Source organism: Mastacembelus armatus, chromosome 23 (assembly GCF_900324485.2).
Source record: "Mastacembelus armatus chromosome 23, fMasArm1.2, whole genome shotgun sequence".
Classification (NCBI taxonomy): Eukaryota; Metazoa; Chordata; class Actinopteri; order Synbranchiformes; family Mastacembelidae; genus Mastacembelus; species Mastacembelus armatus.
In genome coordinates, this window is record NC_046655.1 from 13,735,523 (window position 1) to 13,758,973 (window position 23,451).

General features: G+C 43.0%; 1 protein-coding gene across 7 annotated transcripts in view; it reads left to right on the top strand.

The window, feature by feature from the left end:
* dgki (diacylglycerol kinase, iota) overlaps positions 1-23,451 on the top strand; it is a 53,654-nt gene that overhangs the window by 24,295 nt on the left and 5,908 nt on the right. The window contains exons 3-28 of one of the 7 annotated variants that reach the window (XM_026326539.1): positions 1,840-1,935; positions 8,090-8,164; positions 8,389-8,445; positions 8,515-8,583; positions 8,666-8,734; positions 8,977-9,093; positions 9,535-9,609; positions 9,889-9,984; positions 10,556-10,638; positions 11,000-11,060; positions 11,850-11,963; positions 13,754-13,879; positions 14,115-14,193; positions 14,428-14,483; positions 15,313-15,375; positions 16,165-16,238; positions 16,938-17,049; positions 17,161-17,247; positions 17,905-18,017; positions 20,818-20,918; positions 21,357-21,436; positions 21,689-21,733; positions 22,371-22,440; positions 22,531-22,571; positions 22,657-22,781; positions 22,980-23,005. In XM_026326539.1, the coding sequence (XP_026182324.1) occupies positions 1,840-1,935; positions 8,090-8,164; positions 8,389-8,445; positions 8,515-8,583; positions 8,666-8,734; positions 8,977-9,093; positions 9,535-9,609; positions 9,889-9,984; positions 10,556-10,638; positions 11,000-11,060; positions 11,850-11,963; positions 13,754-13,879; positions 14,115-14,193; positions 14,428-14,483; positions 15,313-15,375; positions 16,165-16,238; positions 16,938-17,049; positions 17,161-17,247; positions 17,905-18,017; positions 20,818-20,918; positions 21,357-21,436; positions 21,689-21,733; positions 22,371-22,440; positions 22,531-22,571; positions 22,657-22,781; positions 22,980-23,005 (2,110 nt within the window). The remainder of the gene's footprint in view (positions 1-1,839; positions 1,936-8,089; positions 8,165-8,388; positions 8,446-8,514; positions 8,584-8,665; positions 8,735-8,976; positions 9,094-9,534; positions 9,610-9,888; positions 9,985-10,555; positions 10,639-10,999; positions 11,061-11,849; positions 11,964-13,753; positions 13,880-14,114; positions 14,194-14,427; positions 14,484-15,312; positions 15,376-16,164; positions 16,239-16,937; positions 17,050-17,160; positions 17,248-17,904; positions 18,018-20,817; positions 20,919-21,356; positions 21,437-21,688; positions 21,734-22,370; positions 22,441-22,530; positions 22,572-22,656; positions 22,782-22,979; positions 23,006-23,451) is intronic. The other 6 variants (XM_026326544.1, XM_026326542.1, XM_026326545.1 and 3 more) reach the window with 6 other exon arrangements.

Below are 23,451 nucleotides of genomic sequence, written 5' to 3' on the forward strand. Positions count from 1 at the left end.
TTATAGTACTCTGAGAATTAGACTGCAGTGGTCCAAAAGTGCAACGAGAAGTTTGGTTGGCATTGTTATTGCCATTTAAATAAAGATATGACATTTACAAAGCTGTTTCAAAGACATGCACAATTCAAAACATTTCAGCTGTGGCACTCTACACTGATATCTCAAGCAGTGTGACAACAAGCATTAATTCCTGTATTAGCAACAAGAGTGTGCAGTTTTGTCAAATGCCCGCAGTTCAGCAGAAAAGGTCAAATCAAGTGAAAGGTTAAGAACTCTGTAACTGTGTACATGTAGTTATTTTATCACACAAACATTATTTTATGATTTGAGTTGATGAACAGAAGAAGGGCTGACTTGTGTTTTTATCTGATTCAGAAAGAAAAGAATGACTGTGACACACTGAGGGAAGTTTTGCTTTAGAACAATCAAACTGGGAGCAACTTAAAACACAGCAGTCTTACCAAAGCTCCTAAAAAGAACATCCAGAATGCCTCAAACCCTGTGCTAAAAACTGTTTCTGTACAATCAAGAAACAACTAGCATGTCAGTGTGGCTGATTTGAAGTCTGAAGTGATCGTGGTCCACTCATAACTTCATAGTTTCATTACTTCTGATAAAGTATTACCCTGAACAGTCAGGTAAATAAATCGTGCATTAATAGTGAATGGGTAATAAAACATGCATGTATTATTAATTGGAAGGTGGAAGTAGACTAACGGTTGCTGGAACACATTTGAGGGTCCCCTCTGGCTCTGACTGCAGGAACACTTCCACCACGTCATCTCTGGCCTTTCTCTCTCTACACAACACACACACACACACATACACACACTCTCATAGTAATCACTATATGTGATCACACATTAATATTCACAGAGGGGTGGGTTACCAAGGCTTTATGGACCTATTACATGCTACTGATTTACCAATACGTATTCACTGAGGGGCATCACAATCAAATGTGTGTGTGTGTGTGTGTGTGTGTGTGTGTGTGTGTGTGTGTGTGTGTGTGTGTGTGTGTGTGTGTGTGTTTCATATAGAACTGCAGATGTAAACAAATGGTTGTTGAAATTGATTTACCTTGGCAGGAGCAGGTTTGGCCATGATTTAATGAGTGAGGGAAGGAGTTTAGAAAAGGATTACATAGCTTTGGGTCTTCCTATAACACTCCAGAGCCTCATTTCCCAAAAGTATCCTAAGGCTAAGGTGATTGCAAAATCCATCTTGCCAACCTTCTGAAGCTTAGCAGGTGTTACCTAAAGGTGCTTGAACTGAAGTGACTGTAGATTTAACATGCGATTCCTACAACACTTGTATGAGGGTAAGAGCATCTTAAGAAGCTCCAGAAAGAAGAGCCCCTCTACCAAAATATATAAAATAGTTCAGATCAGTGACAGCTCAAAAAATACAAAGCTAGTTACACATGGAGGCAGAAGTAATCAATAATATGATGTTTAGTAGTATAAGACTTTTTATGACTTTACTTTTACCTCTAAGAATATTTTCTGAGAGTGAACCCAGTATCCTTTCACCGAAACACACATGTACATAGACACACACTCATACATGTTTGTATGCATCTATGTGCATATTAGCACTTGAAGCAGTCACTCCTGCAGTGTTTTGATTAGCGCCTTAAATTAACATGCACTGTGAAATTACTCACCTACTCAGCAGCAGCAGTTATGTGCTTGACACGCTTGTTGACCGCTTTCACTGCCGAGCGTTTATGTGCATATGGTTGCAGTGTAATGTGACTGAAAATAATCGGAGTGAGAGATACATGAGGATAATGTGAGGTGTTATGTCATTATTTGCCTCTTGCCTGTGTCTCTGCAGGAGAACGCAGTGAATGGGGATCACCTGTGGATGGAGACGAGTTGTTCCGGAGAGCTGTGTTATCTCGGAGAGGACACATGCCTTCTAAAGACTGCAGTGAGTAGTGTTCACACTGACCACTCCTTTGTTTTCTGAATGACTCTTTGTCAAATACTTTCATTCTAGCTCAATCCATGACACTGTGAGACCCTTCAAACTGAAACCTACTAAATTATATACCAAATTTAGCTTTATATACTAAATTATATACCAAATTTAGCTTTATATACTAAATTATATACCAAATTTAGCTTTATATACTAAATTATATACCAAATTTAGCTTTATATACTAAATTATATACCAAATTTAGCTTTATAAAATCAGAATCAGTTTGTTTAAATGGCTTACTCTGTCACACATGCATCACTTTAATTCATCCATTAAAATGGAAAGAATTGATGACTTCAGCGTGATACATGTGAAGCGGCATGGTTGGCTGATCTAAGGTCAGTCAAGTGGGGTCAATCTAAACTGGGGGCAGACACTGGCCCTGAGCCAGCCATTACATAGAGAAGATTAAGTATTTCCACAGTCCTGCAACTGCAGTGGTAAACTTCTTTTTCTGTTGTTCTGGATTCAGAGATAAAGCAGCAAGAAGGAGAGCAGCTTGGATTTCAGTGCAAGGCTGTAATTTTCATTCTACATGCAGAGAATTTATACTAAGATTGATATATATGTTTTTTCATATTTATTGTTTAATAGTTTTGAGATCATATGCCTGAAATTCAATCTACCCCATCTCTTCTTCATGATTTATACAGTTAAATTATGGTCATTCACAGGTCATGTTTACATCATGCACAGAGCAGGTGGAAACTGAGTGTGTTGTATTCTCATTCAGATGAACCATGTCTGCAAAGGAGCAGAAAAAGTTTCTTAGTTAAACAGAGAGAGATTTTAAGTTGCATTAACCCTGAGCTGTGTAGAGAGTGTTTAAATTACAGCCTTATGGACCTTTTGTCCATCCACAGACCTCATGCAAAGAAATGACCTTTAATTCTGACAGTAATACAGTGACCTTCTGTACGTTTGCAGGAGTGGTATGCAGTTGTAGTGAGTGTATGAGAACATGTAGAGAGGCTGCTGCCAGAAAGATGAAGCTGTGGCAAAACAAAATTCGCTATAACCTCTTTCTGTCATGAATTTAATTAGAGAAATATTCCATCAGTGCTGTGTGATTTGGGCTACATAAGGGGGCAACCTGACCCCAGTTGAATCTTAAATTGTTTTGACAAGTCACATTGACATGAATAAGCACATTCCTGCTGTACCTGTTCTCAGCTAGATGGCTGATTTAGTCTTAGTCATCGAGGAAAAACCTGGCAGTCTGAAAGATGCAGCTGAGGCTTTGAACTCAGTCATGTGTGATTCACGTTGTAGAATTTCTCAGTTTGCACAAAGACTCTCAGCACAAAGACCCCTGAAGAGAGCAGCCTTAAGGAAAAGAAGACTGAAGAAGTCAAAGTAAATAATGATTAAATAGTTTCCAGATTGTAAAAACCACATTTCCTTTAATCCCTTTAATATGCAGCTCTGTTTTTCAGTAAGACTCCACCAGATTGTTTTCCAAATGTCTGTCTGGAGATGTATCAGATAATAATTTATTATCATTGTAGTAAACGGCAAAAAGAGTAGGTTTTAATTATAAATTCCTCCAATTTATTTATTTATCCATCCATCCATTTTCTACCGCTTATCCGGAGCCGGGTCGCGGGGGCAGTAGCCGAATCAGGGATACCCAGACTTCCTTCTCCCTGGACACTTCCTCCAGCTCTTCCGGGGGGACACCGAGGCGTTCCCAGGCCAGCCGGGAGACATAGTCCCTCCAGCGTGTCCTGGGTCTTCCCCGGGGCCTCCTCCCGGTGGGACATGCCCGGAACACCTCCCCAGGAAGGCGCCCAGGAGGCATCCGAAACAGATGCCCGAGCCACCTCAACTGACTCCTCTCGATGTGGAGGAGCAGCGGCTCTACTCCGAGCTCCTCCCGGGTGACCGAGCTCCTCACCCTATCTCTAAGGGAGCGCCCGGCCACCCTGCGGAGGAAGCTCATTTCAGCCGCTTGTATCCGCGATCTCGTTCTTTCGGTCATGACCCAGAGCTCATGACCATAGGTGAGAGTGGGAACGTAGATTGACCGGTAAATCGAGAGCTTCGCCTTCTGGCTCAGCTCCTTCTTCACCACAACGGACCGGTACACCGACCGCATTACTGCTGCCGATGCCCCGATCCGTCTGTCAATCTCACGTTCCGTCCTTCCCTCACTCGTGAACAAGACCCCGAGATACTTAAACTCCTCCACTTGAGGCAGGATCTCTCCCCTGGCCTGGAGATGGCAAACCACCTTTTTCCGGTTGAGCACCATGGCCTCGGACTTGGAGGTGCTGATTCTCATCCCAGCCGCTTCACACTCGGTTGCAAACCGCCCCAGTGAACGCTGGAGATCCTGGCTCGATGGAGCCAACAGGACAACATCATCTGCAAAAAGCAGAGATGAAATCCTGTGGTCCCCGAACTGGACTCCCTCCGGCCCCTGGCTGCGCCTAGAAATTCTGTCCATAAAAGTAATGAACAGAACCGGTGACAAAGGGCAGCCCTGCCGGAGTCCAACGTGCACTGGGAACAGGTCTGACTTACTGCCGGCAATGCGAACCAAGCTCCTGCTCCGTTTGTACAGAGACCGGATAGCCCCCAGCAAAGAGCCCCGGACCCCATACTCCTGGAGCACCTCCCACAGGATGTCACGAGGGACCCGGTCGAATGCCTTCTCCAAGTCCACAAAACACATGTGGACTGGTTGGGCAAACTCCCATGAACCCTCGAGCACCCTCGAGAGTGTGTAGAGCTGGTCCAGTGTTCCACGCCCAGGACGGAAACCGCATTGTTCCTCCTGAATCCGAGGTTCGACCACCGGCCGGATCCTCCTCTCCAGCACCCTGGCATAGACCTTCCCCGGGAGGCTGAGGAGTGTGATCCCTCTGTAGTTGGAACACACCCTCCGGTCCCCCTTCTTAAAAAGAGGAACCACCACCCCGGTCTGCCAATCCAGGGGTACTGTCCCCGAACGCCACGCGATGTTGCACAGGCGTGTCAGCCATGACAGCCCAACAACATCCAGAGACTTGAGGTACTCGGGACGGATCTCATCCACCCCCGGTGCTTTGCCACCGAGGAGCTGCCGAACTACCTCAGTGACTTCGGTTTGGGTGATGGATGGATCAGCCTCCGAATCCCCAGCCCCTGCTTCCCTTATGGAAGACGTGTTGACAGGATTGAGGAGATCCTCGAAGTATTCCTTCCACCGTCCGACAATATCCCCAGTCGAGGTCAGCAGCTCACCACTTCCACTGTAAACAGCATTGGTAGAGCACTGCTTCCCCCTCCTGAGGCGCCGGACGGTTTGCCAGAATTTCTTCGGGGCCGACAGGTAGTCCTTCTCCATGGCCTCACCGAACTCCTCCCATACCCGAGTTTTTGCCTCCATCACCGCCTGGGCTGCAGCACGCTTAGCCCTGCGGTACCTGTCAGCTGCTTCGGAAGTCCCACAAGCCAACCAAGCTCGGTAGGACTCCTTCTTCAGCTTGACGGCATCCCTTACCTCCGGTGTCCACCACCGGGTTCGGGGATTGCCGCCACGACAGGCACCCGAAACCTTACGGCCACAGCTCCTAGCCGCCGCGTCGACAATGGAGGTGGAAAACATGGTCCATTCGGACTCAATGTCCCCAGCCTCCCCCGGGATCTGGTAGAAGCTCTCTCGGAGGTGTGAGTTAAAGACCCCTCTGACAGTGGGTTCGGCCAAACATTCCCAACAGACCCTCACAGTACGTTTGGGCCTGCCAAGTCTGTCCCGCTTCCTCCTCCGCCAGCGGATCCAACTCACCACCAGGTGGTGATCAGTTGACAGCTCTGCCCCTCTCTTCACCCGAGTGTCCAAGACATACGGCCGAATGTCAGATGACACGACTACAAAGTCGATCATTGACCTCCGGCCTAGGGTGTCCTGGTGCCATGTGCACTGATGGACACCCTTATGCTTGAACATGGTGTTCGTTATGGACAAACTGTGACTAGCACAGAAGTCCAACAACAAAACACCACTCGGGTTCGTATCGGGGAGGCCGTTCCTCCCAATCACGCCCCTCCAGGTTTCACTGTCGCTGCCCACGTGAGCGTTGAAGTCCCCCAACAGAATTATGGAGTCCCCGGTAGGAGCACCTTTCAGCACCCCCCCGAGAGACTCCAAAAAGGCCGGGTACTCAGCACTGTTGTTCGGCCCATAAGCCGAAACAACAGTGAGAGACCTATCCCCGACCCGAAGGCGCAGGGAAACGACCCTTTCACTCTGGGGGGAAAACTCCAACACGTTGCGGCTGAGCTGGGGAGCTATGAGCAAGCCCACACCAGCTCGCCGCCGCTCACCGCGAGCAACTCCAGAGTAGAAGAGAGTCCAGCCCCTCTCAAGGAGCTGGGTTCCAGAGCCCAGGCTGTGCGTGGAGGTGAGCCCGACTATCTCTAGTCGGTACCGCTCAACCTCCCTCACAAGCTCAGGCTCCTTCCCCCCCAGTGAGGTGACATTCCATGTCCCTAGAGCCAGTTTCAGCCCCCAGGGATCGGGTCGCCGAGGTCCCCGTCCTCGACCACTGCCCGATCCACTGTGCACCGGCCCCTTATGGATCCTCCTGCGGGTGGTGGGTCCACAGAAGGACGGCCCCACGTCACTCTTTCGGGCTTTGCCCGGCTGGGCCCCATGGGGGGAGACCCAGCCACCAGGCGCTCGCCTACGAGCCCGAACCCCAGGCCTGGCTCCAGGGTGGGGCCCCGGCTTCGCCATGCCGGGCGACGTCACGGTCTTCAATTGTCGCTCCATAAGGGGTCACTGAACCGCTCTTAGTCTGGTCCGTCACCTAGGACCTGTTTGCCTTGGGAGACCCTGCCAGGGGCATATAGCCCCAGACAACATAGCTCCTAGGATCATACGGGCACTCAAACCCCTCCACCACGATAAGGTGGCGGTTCGAGGAGGGGAATTATTTATTTTATTTATTTATTTTTTTTTAATTTAAATTTGGAACAACATTGTCAAATCCACAGGAACTGTTCACCATCTCTCATGCTCCAAATATGTAAAGTCCAGTTCATTAAAACTGGATTTCCAAGTGGTCAGCAGGCCGTATACATGATGGCACGTTAGCTGTAGTGCCAGCTCAGGACCTGTACCCCCTTCTGTCAGGTGACTTTCTGTTGACTGTGAAGGAGGCTTTCACAAAATAGAAAAAATAAGCATTAAAATTAAATTCATGAATTAATTAAATTTTAATTAAATTAAAACTTTTTAATGGAGTTTGAGGCCCTTGAAGACTCACAAATCCCTTAGATATAGCGCTTGTTAATAATTAATATTTTTTTAAACTTGTATCACCACATACCAGTATATGGTAAACAAGTTCCTCCATCAGTTCTGTTGCGACAGACCCATCGGACTCCTACATTTTACTGATCATCCTTTATGTGATGTATTTCTGAGCGGCAGTGTGTTCTCACTGTGACTGTCAAAAGTGAACCCACTGACTGGAGCTGAGACCACTCTATTATCAGATGTCATGTTATTACCCATAATTACTAGTTTGTCTATTGAAAGTTAAATGCCAGCAGGTTAATGTTATTTATTGACGGCAAACAGCACTTTGGCATCTTGAAAGTGTTTGCCTGCTTTTTTCTATTTCTGTGTGATAAATGACTGAAACTATCTCTGAGCTGTCACTTTAACTTTGTTGGTTGGTTGTTAGTTGGTATTTAAAGTTCAGTAAATTAATTAATGCTGTTAGAAGTCATAGATCAGAGCTACTGGCTGGTTTATCACTTTCAGAGGTGCCAACATAATTCTTTTTTTATTTTGAGTCATGTCAATGTAGAAAAATAACTGTTTAAACTCTATAATGTCAGTGTGTCACTTTTCACGCCTGGAGTGTTATTGTACTAATAATGCTTCTGATAAAAAGCTGCTGAAGCTTTTCAGACTGAATGAGGAGAGAAGTGAAATGTTTGGGCACCTTGAACAAATATCACTCTGTATTTGTGTGTTGTTTTTGTCTGTTTTTATCAGTATGCACATCACCAGTGTGCATCCTCACAGAGCCTGTGTGTGTTCTTTGTGTGTTGCTTTGTATCTCACCACCTCCTGTGCCGTGTGTCTGTTTTCTCCTTTAAGAAGTCGGCCCCCAGGAGGAAATGTGCAGCCTGTAAGATTGTTGTTCACACCGGCTGCATAGAGCAACTAGAAAAGGTACAGATACACACACATTTATAAAACAACGCTCGTCCATTTTCTCCCAGTTAAGTGTTTAGTGGTGTAATAATGTCTATGATAAGGTGACAACAAGTTGGGTCTTAACTCAACTTGGACCAAATTATATAACTGTGACACATGAATTATATGCCATGGTATTTTGTGCAGGTGTTCATTGTTTGTTTTAATTTGTGTGTGTGTGTGTTTCTGTCTTTCTGTAGATTAACTTCCGATGTAAGCCGACCTTCAGAGAGGGAGGGTCCCGGTGCCTCAGAGACGTAAGTGTGCAGGTGTCTAAGCTCCTGTGTGTGGACATATGTGTAAATGACTGCCTCTCTCTCTGACAGCAGAACATCCTGAGACATCACTGGGTTCACCGACGAAGACAGGAGGGGAAATGTAGACAATGTGGCAAAGTAAGTGCACACACACTAATGCTGCTGAGTTATTGGTGATATCACACAGACCTCCTCAATGGACGTCTCTCTGTTTCTGCAGAGTTTTCAACAGAAGTTCTTCCACAGCAAAGAAATCATCGCCATCAGTTGCTCCTGGTGTAAACAGGCTGTAAGTAATTTATCTCCTATGTTGGTACTGTAGAGTAAGCAAATGTGTACCTAAATGGTATTTGTAATGATTAATACGACATTGGAACAAACATTATTACTATGAAAAGTACGAGGACAATCTGAATGTCAGGAATTTGTTTATTAACTGAATAATGTATATTTCCTTGAAAATGACCTTAGAGTGTCACAGCGTTACTAAAGGACGAGTGGAAGTTTTAGTTTTTGTTGTTTTTCTTGCAGTTCCACAACAAGGTGACATGTTTCATGCTGCACCAGATTGAGGAGCCATGTTCACTGGGGGCTCACGCTGGAGTCATAGTACCCCCCTCCTGGATCATCAAAGTCAGGAAACCACAGGTGCACACACATACACAGATATAGATACACACACGCCCACTGCAGCCGTCCCTCACCAGTCAGTCCACTGGTGGATAAAGTTCACTAGCTGTCATTTGGTGACAGTAAAGAAAAATGACTTTGTTGCATCTAAATTTAAGATCGAGACAGAAAGTCTGGGTGTGTTAGTCTGTCTCTGATGTGATGTGAGCTGACACACGTCTGATCTGTCTGAGGGAACTGTGGGTTTCTGCCATCACACACACAAACACACTCGCACACAAATGCACATGCACACATGAATACATACATATCCCTCAGTCACATCACATGCTTCACTGCACTTTTAATTACCATCATCAAGGAACACGATAACAGTGAACTAACCACTGGACTCTCAACTCTGTGTGTGTGTGTGTCTGTGTGTGTGTGTGTGTCTGTGTGTGTGTGTGTGTACCCCAGAGCTCGCTTAAGAACTCTGCCAGGAGAAAAAAGCGGACATCTTTCAAACGAAGGACGAGTAAGAAGGGTCTGGATGTAAGTTACACTGAGAGAGGCTGATGTGGTTCAGATTTATATTCTCCCCTCACCTGATTAGATTATCACGATTCTCACAAGAGATAGTCTCCAAAATATCAGCCCCCTACTTTATCATTTTACTAATATTATTATTGTTGCTCTATCAAATGTTAGCCAAAAGGAAAAAATGTCCATTGCTACAAACCTTACACCTGGATAGGAAAAGGAAATAAGACTAATTATCATTTAATCAGCTGAGTGATTCATTGAATTAGTGTAGATTTGATCCTTTTTTAGGAGTCTAAGTGGCGTCCATTCATGTTGAAGCCTCTTCCTTCTCCTCTCATGAAGCCCATCTTGGTATTTGTCAACCCCAAGAGTGGAGGCAACCAGGTCAGCAGATGTTCTAAACTTTTACTTTCATCTGTTTGAGACACACACACACACACACACACACACACACACACACACACACACACACACACACACACACACACACACACATTAGCTTTATATGAACTGGATAAGTGTCAGTGAATGTGCTGAAATGCAACTTAGATCCACTCTCTGCTGTTTTTTCTTTTTTCTTTCTTCAAATCACTACTTGTAGTTTTCAGATGTAAAACACTGAACCTCTTTACCGTCAAATCATTTTTTATTGCTGTGGAGCCTTTGTGCTGTTATAAAGCAGATAACATCATGTTGCATCACAACCTCATCAGAGTTTAATAAATGATCATCTTTTATGAATCTACTCCCATTTATGGGTCTGAACAGGATGTTCAGTTATTTGAACTGAGATGGAAAGGACAAAACATCCTCAGCAAAGACAGGAACACACATTAAACTTGTTAAATATTTGTCTTTACTTGCTCATTTTGTAGTTACACATTGAGTGTATTTTTGCCTTTAAATATATTTTATTAGATTTATTAGATTTTTTTCTTGGTTTCTGTCTGTGTAGGGTGCTAAGGTCTTACAGATGTTCATGTGGATCTTGAACCCTCGACAAGTCTTTGACTTGTCACAGGGCGGGCTGCGAGAGGCGTAAGTGCCGTCATTTACAGACACCGCTGTCACATAAAACTACATTTATGTTAAAGTCAGTCACTGCTTTACTTAACTTGACAATTGTTCATGGAACTCTGTTTTTATGGGAAACAGTAATTTTCTGGTTAAATCTTCCTTTCACATAACACTGTTATCACAGTTCATTGCTGGGGGAAAACACCTTCTTCTCACTTCAGTTTGAGTCATTATCCTCTTTTCTTCAAATACACTATTCAAAGACTGAGCAATTTTCGTGAAACTTGGACCAATTACACCCACTCGACACCAATCAGCTCTGTTTTCTGCTAAAAAAGCCTCTTTCACTCTTCAGTCAGGCCTCTCCCTGCTTTCTGCACAGGTTGGAGTTGTATCGGAAAGTGCCAAATCTGAGGATCCTTGCCTGCGGAGGGGACGGCACAGTAAGACTTTACTCTAATCTCTTTGTATTTCTTCTTCCAGAAAATCTTTGCTAATTGGAAAGGCCCATGAACAATGTAGTGTCTCTTTATCAGCACTCTCATTCTGGTCTGATCTGGGATGTTTGGACTGAACCTGCATAACTTACTTAGAGTGATAAACATTCTCATTAACCACTAATTTGAACCAGGAATTAACAGTTGACTTCCACTTTGCCTTCAAGTAGAACTTCCATCCAAATTTTCAAACATTAGTCTTAAGAAAATATGAATTAGTTCACATTTCCATCCACTGCTCTTATTCAAATATGGAGAGTGGCTTCAACTGGTGATGCTGATTCTCCAGTCGGCACCATTAAACCCATCACAGAGGAACGCAGGGCAAGGTGAAGGGTGTAAAAGATGCTGGTCAAACCTCAAACTGAGGAAAACAATGCAGGTTTGTTTCATGTATGAATTTAAGGAACGTAACAGTCGCCACGTTGTTCCCCACAGATCTGCTGTTTTCATCTCTATTTTCAGTGTCAGTGGAGCAAATGAAATAAAACTTCTGGTGTTTCCACACAGGTGTTTGAAAATTCACCCAGTCAGGTGGCTGGAAGCCCACTTTCTGTTATTTCTTCTCTGCTATCTTTATTCCAAGCTCGTCTCCTGCTTTCTGAGGAGCCCTGTGGGTGTGACAGTAACACTGAAAAGAGAGAGCGGGTTTAGCTGAGCAGTTGTTTCCCGTTTTAGCGACCATTAACATATGTTCTCTTCCACATCTTATACTTCCCATGTGTGTCTCTTTAGGTGGGGTGGATCCTGTCTGCTCTAGATGAGCTGCAGTTGAACCCCCAGCCCCCAGTTGCTGTTCTTCCTCTGGGAACAGGAAATGACCTCGCCAGGACGCTCAACTGGGGTGGGGTGAGTTCCTAGCCTTGACTTCTCTTGTGGAGTTGACAGAAAGTGACAGGACGTAGCAGCTCGTCCTCCCTGTACTTATTCATTCACAAGTGTGTGTTTTGTCTGTCTGAATATTTATCACAATTACAGTAAGTTTAGATCTAAGGCAAATTTTGTGTGGGAGAAAGGTCAAATAATAGTTTCATATGAATATAGACACATTTTTCTATGCAATTAAAAGAAATGTTAAAATAAACACCTGTGGGAGCTACTGAAAACCTTCCAGGAGGTCTGAGAGCTCAGTTCCTGTCTGACCCTCTAAACCCTGACCTTTGCAAACACCTTAAGCAAAGATGTGACGTCTGAGACGTCTGAAAGTGATTTTGTTGGAATGAAGCAGAAGAAGTTCATGGATTGTACTAAGCCTGAACTTTCTCTGCTTGTTTAGAGCAGAGGTATCGACCCAGAGTTAATGTGTCAGGGCCAAGTTATTAAAGCCTGTGCTCTCACAATTAGTGTACTCTGCCTTGAGTGACAGTGGGTGAAGGGAGAATCATCAGAAAGACATTTCTGTCTGGTTGACTGTCACTGAATGTGATGTGGGGCACAGGCTGAATGATGAAACTAGGACAAGTGAATGACTTTGACATCTCCAGCAAGACAGAGCAGAGAAACGCTGACACAGAGAAACACAGATGCTTTGAACAAAGATGGGAAAATTCATATCTACCATGGGTGTAATTAGTGTGTCCTTTTTGTTCTCTGTTTCTTTGGGTATTTCTGACTGCAGGGGTTTTATCTTCTTTGTCTTCGTTTCTGCCTAATTTTCATTTAATTTCCTTTGCTTCTCTTACCTGTCTGTGCTTATCATTCCCATTCCTTTCCTTCCCACTTCATCCTCTCCTTCTTTCTTCCTTTCTTTTCTTTTCGTTTTTCTTTTTTACTCTTTTGCTTTTCCCCTTCTTTTCCTCGTCATTTTCTTTTCCCGTAATTTCTTCTCCTTCCTCACATCTCCCCCTCCTGTCTTTAATTTTTCCTTCCCCATCTCTTTCAGTCCTGAGTTGTTACTCACTGCTGCCCCTCCTGTCTCTGTGTGACTGACTCACCTCAGAGGAGGTCCTGTTGATGACCGCCGCTATCATCAGATTGTTTTCACTTTGAGTGTGTGGCGTGTGTCTCTCATTCCTTGGCACACTGATTTCCTCGCCCTGTCCATTTTCCACAAAAATTAAAAAGCAAAGGAAGCAGAGTCAAAGGATGGAGATGATGAAAGATGATAGTAGAGAGCCAGACCTGGCCTGGAAGTGATAGGGGGAGGGAATGTAGGGAAAGGGAGTGTGTGTTTTATCTGTAAATTTATATGTTATTTGATCAAGACCACTGAACAGCAGTGGACTAAACAGTCTCCCATCGCGACCTAGTTTTAATTATATCACACAGATTGAAATGACTCTCGGTGTTCAGGTTTCTGTTCTTCTGAGTACTTCAAGGACCTCTGGTCAATGTAAGTTTGAAAGTTGAAGTTGAAGTCTCAACAGAGAAACATTCTCACATCATCTATTTAGAAACAGTGAGTCCTGGAGCTTTTCATCACATCACACTATCTTACTGAGGTACTTGTGATATGATTGAAGGCTCCACAGCAGCTACTAAATTTGTGGATGCAAAGATAGGCCAAATACATCAAATATATTAGTACAAATTATCACATACCATTATGCATATTTTGTGTTATACATTAAACATTTCAACTCTGTATTTCTGACTGTACATGATGTATAATGCAAATTCTCTCCTGTTTGTCTTGGCAGGGTTACACAGATGAGCCGGTGTCGAAGGTTTTGTGTCATGTAGAGGACGGTTCGGTGGTGCAGCTGGACAGGTGGAACCTTCTGGTAGAGAAAAGTGCTGCCCAGCCGGAGGAGGGCACACAGAAGGTCAGGAGTCAGCTCCCAGCCTGCTTTGTGGTTTGGGTGTATGTGTGTGTATGTGGATTGATCACATTAATCAGCTAATCACATTAGCTTTGTGGTTCCTGTAACTGATGTTTCAGTTTATTGGCACACATAATGTTCAATGTACTGTGCAGTATAAAACAGAGTTGTGGCTCAACCAGAATATGAATATTTTACATAGTATTACACTTTAAAGTCATTTCTTCTGTGTCTTCAGCTGCCTCTGAATGTCTTCAACAACTACTTCAGTCTAGGCTTCGATGCTCACGTTACTCTGGAGTTCCATGAGTCCAGAGGTCAGTGAAATCCTTCTCATTTCACCCTGCACTGGTTCTGTGTATAGCTCTGTTTTATTATTTCCTGTTAATGTGTCGTACCCTACAGTTGTAGAATGTTCTGGTACAAATTCATCAGATTTTCTAACTGCATTACACTGGCGTAGTATGTTTTGTTGTGCATTCTTTATTCCACAATCTCTGCAACATTTGAAATGTATTCTGCTTTTTCTCTGCCTCTCTGTGTGTTTGCAGAAGCCAACCCAGAAAAGTTCAACAGTCGCTTCCGCAACAAGATGTTCTATGCAGGAGTGAGTGTCCCACTCCACTTGTGCACTCTCACATCCACACACTCACTTCTGATATACACACATACAGACTCATACCAACTAAGCTTTTGTCTTTTCCTCTGCTGTCTTTCTTTTAATAACACACAGACACATATGTGGAGTTTTGTGTAAAGGTGATGATTCAGTGTGAAGGAGGTGATTTAGGAAAACAGGTGGAGTGAGAGACTGAGGGACTAAGCAAAGGAAATGCTGATACAGGGTAACGAGAAAAAAAGATCAAGAGGTGTTCAGGTGATAGCAGAATATGTTAATTTAAAAAGTAAAAATTCTATTTTCACACCATTAAAAATTATGTTAATAGTCCTAAAAGTTGATGGAAGTGGTATTAACCTTCCACCATTTTTTCACTTTACTGGTGTTTTTAGATTAATAATGAACAATGTCATTAGTGTAATCTGCAGTCCATGTATTATTATTATTGTTATGCAGATGTCATTCATTTTCACCTTTTATTCTGTACGTCTTATTAGAAAAGCTCAAACAGAAACTTATTGTTTCTCCAGTATTTTTTGTTCTGGGGGTTTGATTCAACTTTAAAGCTTTAAACAAATCTCTGAAAATCTTTAGTTTTTAGCTTTTTGGGGCCATCGGATTTTTTGTGAAGGATGTGTGAAGGAAGAAATGGGAGTTAGAGAGGAAGCATGCAGGGGAGTTGTCTTTTTAATGAAGGAAATATAATGAACTGTAATTCTGATTGATTGAGTCCTTTTCTGTGTGTGTGTGTGTGTGTGTGTGTGTGTGTGTGTGTGTGTGTGTGCGTGTGTGCGTGTGTGTGTGTGTGTGTGTGTAGGCTGCATTCTCAGATTTCCTCCAGAGGAGCTCCAGGGATTTGTCCAAGCACGTCAGAGTGGTGGTGAGTGTTAACACACTCTCTCTCTCTCTCTCTCTCTCTCTCTTTCTCTCTCTGACAGTATCGTTTTCCATGTCTGCATGTCTGTGCAGCTGATCGGCCGGGTGATTAACAAGCCCGTCCTTCAGCTGCTCCTTCCACTTGTCTTGCTAAGGTGTCCTTTGCTCCGTGTTTGACCCTGACCACTGACCTCCCCACTGCAACCAAGAACCACATCATTACTATCATAATATGTTTGCTTTAATTAGAATTGTTTAACTTAAAACAACAATCTTTCACCACTGGTTCACCTGCCAGAACTGAACATTTCATAAGGATACCACAACATCTTTATTTATTAAAAACTATTTATGCAGGATAGTTTCACTGAGAGGCAGCCTCTCTCTCTTTTACAAGAACATCCTGATCACATTCACACCTGGAAGCTGCCCAGTACAACCACAGTCTGACCTGCTGCCCACTGAGCAGCTCCACTGGTCTAATGTGACCATCACATGTCTGAATTACTGCCCACATCAACCGAGAGCGACACCATTGAGAATGAGAATGAAAACTGAGAACTGAAATCTTGAAGCGACATGCAAGCACAAGTCAAGGATCTGAGAGTGAAAATCTGAACTGAATAGATGACATGACTTTCTTACAGTTTTTCTGCTTCTTCATTTTTGGGTACATGTTCAGGTATTGCTGAGCTCAGTTTGAAACCATGCTGGTGGTCCATGTAACCCACATAATCACACAATCCAGCAGAAGTGATTTTGCACAAATCCAGTTTCTCTGTTTTGTTCTTAGTGTGATGGAACAGATCTAACTCCCAAGATCCAGGAGCTTAAATTCCAGTGCATTGTGTTTCTGAACATTCCCAGGTGAGTGAACACACAGAGGCAATGATGAAGTAGAGCTTGGCTGCACAGCCAGGTTTTTTCAGTCTTTCAGTGTTTTTATTGCTACAAAGGATAAAAAAAACAGAACAAATAAGGAAAGAGAAAGGAAGAAAATTTGAATTGGTAAAAGAAAACTAGGACATGACATAAATCCATTTGATGCATAAAGACAAGTGACTCATTTTAATACAAACACTAATTATGTGACATAGTTTTAACAGTAGCTGACATTTTGCATCAATACCCATCATATTTCCATGTGACCATTTTCATGAACTGATAATTATTCAGTGTTTCCTGTTAGCTTTTGAAACAGCATTAAGGAAATCGTGAGACATTGCAATCCTCCAGTGAACTAATGAAATTAATGTAAGATGGTTTGCAGCTCCTTAACAACAGGACAGTGTGTCTCAGTCAGCTTTTGTACTCTGAAGCTTAAATCCTCCCCTTGAGGAGAACACAGAACACAGAAAAATAATGCAGAACCCCATTATTTTTCTGATCAGGCATTGAAATTATTCAAATTAATTCACTACCAATGATCAGGGGACATCATAAGGGGAAAATAGTTTGACTTGGAGGCATCTGGAACGATTTGCTTTGTTGAAAGTGATATTTTGACCTAACCTTTTTAAAAAGCACCCAGTATGTATGGAGATACATGTGTGTTTGTGTGTGTAGGTACTGTGCTGGCACCATGCCGTGGGGAAACACAGGCGACCACCGGGACTTTGAACCACAGCGCCATGACGACGGCTGCATCGAGGTTATCGGCTTCACCATGGCGTCTTTGGTAAGAAGAGAAAATATAGCTATAAGAACTCAGATGCAGTGTTGTACAGTTTCCTGGGATCACTCCCTTCATCCTGTTGACTCTTGATGTAAATCTCTCCCTGTCCACTAGGCAGCGCTACAGGTTGGAGGTCACGGAGAAAGACTTCACCAGTGCAGAGAAGTTGTTCTCACAACCTTCAAGACTGTACCTGTTCAGGTGCATATGACATGAGACAATGATAAGATGCTTTTGACTGCGTATAAATTTAGATTCCGAGCATCTCGAGAGGAAAATGAAAATGCAAATACATGAATGTGTGTTTGGTAAACAGCATTCACTGTGTGTGTACTTCAACTGAATACACTCATGAACACTGCAGTCTGTCACTCTAGAGTCACATACAGCAAGGCTCTGTCTTCACTGTGGTTGTAGCTCATCATATTTTCTGATCATGTTTTAAACCAGCTGTGTTTTCCATCATAATGTTAGTTAGTGTATGAATTTTAACCATAGCCTGCTTTCTAAATGACAGCTGCAGACATCAACAACACCTTCTCCTTTACTGTTCTGTTACTAAATGCTAGTAGCATTTACAGTGGAGGCTTGGATATGTGTTTTAGTCTAAAAAGGTTAAATAGTCTCTTGCTCCAAACTAAGGTACTGAAAACATGCTCTTTTGGATCGGTGTCTTCTTAGCAACCGTATTGAAAATTGCCAGTCCTACTGCTGCCTCAGCTCTGATGCTGTGTCATGACTCCACTCTGCTCACTGTCAGATATAATCAGCTAATATGACCAGCTGCAGTGTTGTATTTAGTCACTGCTTTGTTCTTTTAACACTGATCCTTGTGTTTGTCTTTGTGTGTGCATGTAGGTGGACGGGGAGCCGTGTCGACTGGCTCCCTCCACTCTCCGCATCTCCCTTCGAAATCAGGCCAACATGGTCCAGAAGAGCAAGAGACGCACCTCCGTGCCCCTGCTCAACGAGTGAGTCATTTGAACAAACACACACACACACCAACACACACACACATGGGATCTAGGCCAGGAGTATTGTAAAAGCCCGGTTTGCACGTATTGAGTCACACAATCTGTTTAGTAGGAGCTGACATTCACTGTGTCCCACATCTCTCACCAGCTCCCCCAGAGGAGGAATATGTAATGTCCTCCATTCAAATGAATCAAAATAAAAGCACTGGGGCTGTCTCCTCTAACATACTGACATGTGATGCTGTGAGGTTTTCCCTTCAGCTGAGAAGAGGAATAGAAGGAGACAGTTAATGATGAAATCTGCTGTATAAAGGCAATGTTTATATCTGAAATGATGTGCCTACTAACCTCCTACTAGCCTCCTTCATCCCTGTAGCACTAATAATTCCTCATGTATATCTTTGTCTATATATGTGGGTCTATTTCCAACTGTGTGTTAAAGTCTACAAGCTACAGTAAATGTGTGCATGTGAGAGAAGGAACTGTAGAGAGTCTTTTCTTGCTGTAGCTGCAGTAACTAGTGTCTTTGTTGGATGTACTCTGTGCTAGCAGTGTTTGTCTACTTACCTCTGGGCTTTTCTCCATCTGTCCCTCCTCTTTCTGTCTTGTTTCCTTTCATTTTCACTGCTCTCCTTCAATACACCCAATGCCTTTTTATTTATTATTGTGTTTACCTTCTTTTCTTTCCTTGTGTTCAATTCTTGTCTCCCCTCTTCTCCTTTCCTGTTAACCTCCTTCCTCCCTCATTCTTGTTTCTTTACCTTTGTTTCTCCTTTCCTCGTATCTTTTGTCTCATTTTCTCCCCTCCTCTCTTCTTCTCTCTTTCTCCCTACCTTACGTCCTCTTCTTTTGTTTCCTTATCTCTTCTCTTCTTACCTCCTTCCCTCCTCCTTGTTTCACCTTCTTCTTTGTTCTTTCTCCTCTCCTTATCATCTTTTTTGCTCTTTTCCTTCTCATCTCCTCCTCTTGTTTCCTCTCCTTTTTTGTCTCTTCCCCTCATTTATTTTCACCTCCATTCCTTTCTCCTCTCCTCTCCTTGGTTATCTCCTGTCCTCACCCCATCCTGCAACCACCTCTCCTCATCTCCTTCTCTTTTTCCTTTTCCTTTCTCCATTTCTTATCTTTTGGTTTCCTTCTCTCCTTTCCTCCTCCCCCTCCTCCTCCATACGTTTGTCCTCTCTTTTATATGTGTGTGTGTGTGTGTGTGTGTGTGTGCACGCGCGGCTGTAGTATTCAGAAGGTGTGTGCAGCTGATCTGCGCCGCCTCTCTGCTCCCCCCGACTCCTTCTCTGTGTAAGTACCTCTGTCTCTGTATTTACATGTTTCACTACATGTGAGTGAATGACTCGGTGTCAGTCTGGCTCAGGTTCATCCAGTGCTTGGTTTAGTGATATTGATATTTAGTGTTTTCCACCCCTGGTAGGGTGGAAATCAAACTGTTTAATTGATGACCTGAAAGAAACCAACACTCAGGGTACGTATGAGGTGTTTTACCCCTGTTTAATAAGATGTCAACACTTCTGAGGTTCCTTATTTTTAGCCCATTCAGGCTTAGTTTATTGAATTATGCAGCATTTTCAGAAGTAGTTTTTTGATATTTTGTTTTTATTGATGTAAATTATTTCATAACCTTAATGTTCTTATTCCAAAATAAACAAAAAAGAATATTATTTGCCCTGAGAAACAGTTTAGCCCTAATTCTTATAAAAGTAATGACCAGTGAAATGTATTCATATGGAAAATCACATAAACTGTCCTTAGACTTTTAATTAGGATGAGCAAAACTCTTAATGCAGGAAAAAGGGAGAGAAATGCAACAGAAAAATGAAAAAGACAGCAGATAAAAAAAAACATGGAAACACAGAATTACAATATAAAGTATATATGAGCATTAAAAACTGTTAATATGAAGTATAATAAATAAATGTGCTGCAATGGTAGAGTTTGAGGTGTAAAAGTTAAGATCCAGCACTGAATAGCTGAGATTTGTATTTGCTTCAGTATTGGCCTCAAAACCTCATGTTGGTGAAAACCTACTGTGTCATGTCTAATGTGACTTTCTGTTGTGTTGTGTAATAAATGTGCTGAAAGAGTGTGTGGCAGCATGCTCAAGCCTCTCTACCTCTGTGTGCTTCTGCCTCTCGTCTTGATGTTTTTCCTGCTGTAGTCACTTTACCTTTTTTAAACCTTATCCCTTTTTTTATATCTTGAGCCACAGCTGATCCTCACACTCAGCTGAGGTGAACAGAAGTGATGTTAATGTAATGTAGTTCAGTCTGACTCCCTTTCGGTCCTTTGCAGGTAAGGTTTGAGCTTTTGAGGCTGGGTAGATGAGTGATTTTGCCCATATTTGCTGTGTGACCAACCGTGTTTTCCCATCACCCACCGTGTTTTTGACATCAGTATTCTACTTTCATCACCCTCCATCCTCGCTGAAGGCAATATTACCCACAAACATTGACTTTAAAATGTTGACCCACCTCAAACTCAATCACTTTATCTTCTACTTTGGGAGTGTTTTAGTAGTTTTATCTACCTCCAGTAATCAGAAATACTTTTAAACTTAAGCTCAGTTAAAGACTCGTCCTGGGCTGTAAATGAAAATGTAATGAAACAAGACAGATGAGGGTTTAAATGTCATCATGTTGCAAAAGCTCAGATCTGGTTTGTGATGTGAGTGTCTGTGTATCTGTGCGTGCATGTATGTATATGTGTGTCTCATATTGTTTGTTTGGTCTGAATTGTGTGTGTGTGTGTGTGCATGTGCATGCACTTGTGCGTGTGTTTTTTCTTCTAGTCCTCACGCAGTCCCAGATCGTCTGCGTCTTCGGGTGAATCGGATCAGTCTCCAGGAGTACGACAGACTTCAGTACGACAAGGAACGACTACGGGACATCTGTAAGGATCTGTCTGTCTTCTGAAAGTGTATTATTTTATAGCTGCTGATTTATGATGATAAATATCACCTCACCTCTATGAAGCATTTCAGCGTTTTTCAGCTCATGGTTTTGGTTTTCAGGCCCACTGCTTAATTGTTCAGTTTCTCTCTCTCCCTCTGAAAAGCCACTGTACATTAACTCTTCAACACCAAATGGCAGACTGCTGATTACTGGGACTAGGCGTGTTCAGTCAGTCAGAAGCTGGAAGATACCATCTCAGATGAGGGCGGAGTGTGGGAAGACAACGTGAATTGGTATCTTCCAGCTTCTGACTGACTGAACACACCTAACCCAGGTAATCAACAGTGGGATAGCTGGAAACCAAGCAGGACAGTGGCCCTCGAGGAACATGGGTTAAGCATCTCTGATCTAAAGTGTGTGTTTGTGTGTGTTCCAGCCATCCCAGTAGGTATTGTGGTGGTGAGAGGGGACTGTGACCTGGAAACCTGCAGACTCTACATTGACAGATTACAGGAGGTAAGTTTTAGCTGTTTTCTCCTCATTAGTATCTATAATTATCACTCATCCTTCTTTTTCTTCCCTTGTCCTTTCTCCTCTTCATCATTACTTCATGATGCATGCAGCATCATCACCTCACTGTCAGTTATGAATAGATGAATAAGCGTCCAGCAGCACTGGGAGTGCAGAGCTGTGTGTAACATCTGGAGGTTTTATATGTAAATGCTTTGGCTGTTTTGTTAACCTGAACCTGTCTGCTGTGCTTGCTAGGATTTGCACCAGGCGCCATCTGCTGGTCACAGAGTGCACTATCAGGTACCTGTCTTTCTGCAGGGAACTATTGGAAAATTATTAGTTTTCAGGGCTTCAGGAACTATTTGCTCCGTATCAGAATCTAACTTCTTACAGTGCTTCAAATCTGTGTCTTCATTTGAAGGACAGGAGGACAAAATTAATGTCATGTTATTTTAGCTGCCTTGTCCATAAAACATGAAAAAACGTTATTTTCCTGCTTTATGCTGATACATTACACCCTTTCAAATGACACTAAGTAAAACAATGAACTGTAGGTTTTACAGACTGATACCCATGTTACGTGAAGCCCTGTCCTACCACACTGGGAAAATATTCTGGACACGTCATAATATAAACAGTCATAATATAAACAGACTCTAGCTGTGATTAGTGAGGGGAAAGCACTGAGTGGCTCTTCTGTTTTAGTCCAACAATGATTTCACTGACACTATTCACAGTCTCGCTGTCCTGATCGTCTGTCTTGTTACTGACTGTTTAACTGCTCAGAAAATCATAAAGCTCAAACCTGCTCTGTCTGAATGTCTCTTTTTTCTTTTCTCTTTCTTTTCAAAAATTCCCCATGTTAAGATTTTTGCACATGTTGTGCTGCTGAGTAAAGGGATGATAAGAGTCACAGTGTTTGTCTCCTCGTGTCCAGGATGAGAGCAGGGGCATCCCCAGGACCAGCTCAACCAGCAGACTCTCTCCCAACTGGAGCTTCTTAGATTGTGAGTGACTGATACGTGTTGACAGGAACGTTAGTCGTTTTTCTCTCAAATGAGTTTCAGCCAATTGATCTGCATGTTTCTGCTCTGCAGCCACATCAGCGGATCGCTTCTATCGTATTGACAAGGCTCAGGTACACGCTGCTTTTTTTGGTCTGCCACATGTTTACTGACATCACAGCTGTCTGTTAATGTATTTCTACATGTCTGTGTTTGTAGGAGCACCTCCACTTTGTGACAGAAATTTGTCAGGATGAGGTGTTTATCCTGGACCACGAGGTACCTATGGTGGGCCAGGGATCATCCACAGGGATGCCTGATCTGGTGGTGGAGCCTACAGCTGGGTGCGTCACATTTTTGTTTGAAGCATTTAACCTGAAACACTATGTACTGTAATCTCAAAACTGGCGGTTAGATCAGAAACGTCTAATAAAAGTTGAGTTTTATAAACAAACAAAACTAATTCCTGCCTGCATCACTGAAGTAGTTTTATCTACATAAGGCAGTGACAGTTTAATTGATCCTGTAATTTATCTTTCCAGTGCTCCATTGACACCCGAGGAACAAGGTACAGCTAACACACACCTACACACACACACACTTACAGTACATCTTTTGTGGTTTGTGGCTGCAGTGTGAGGCATATTAGCACGTCTGAAACTGAAACTAAAACTTGTCGTTTTCAGCAAGATGTTCTTTCATTGTTGTAAATAAGTTGCACTTTTAGTTCGAGCACTTGGGACTTTTTGAACCAGGTTAATGGTATTATTTAATAATACTGTGAAGTTTCTGCCAGATGCTTGTTCCAAAGGAAGTTAACAGGTGTTTATTGTGGACTTTAGTCTGTAATCACTGGGACTCTCCAGTTTAATGCCTCAGTTGTTTCTCATTCTAATATAAATATTAGACGTGTGTGTTGGGTTTGTCCACTTTCAGTTTTGTCAACATGTCCAATCAGCAAACATTACACTTCAGATATGCTTATAGTAATTACCCTCCTGTATCTATTAATCA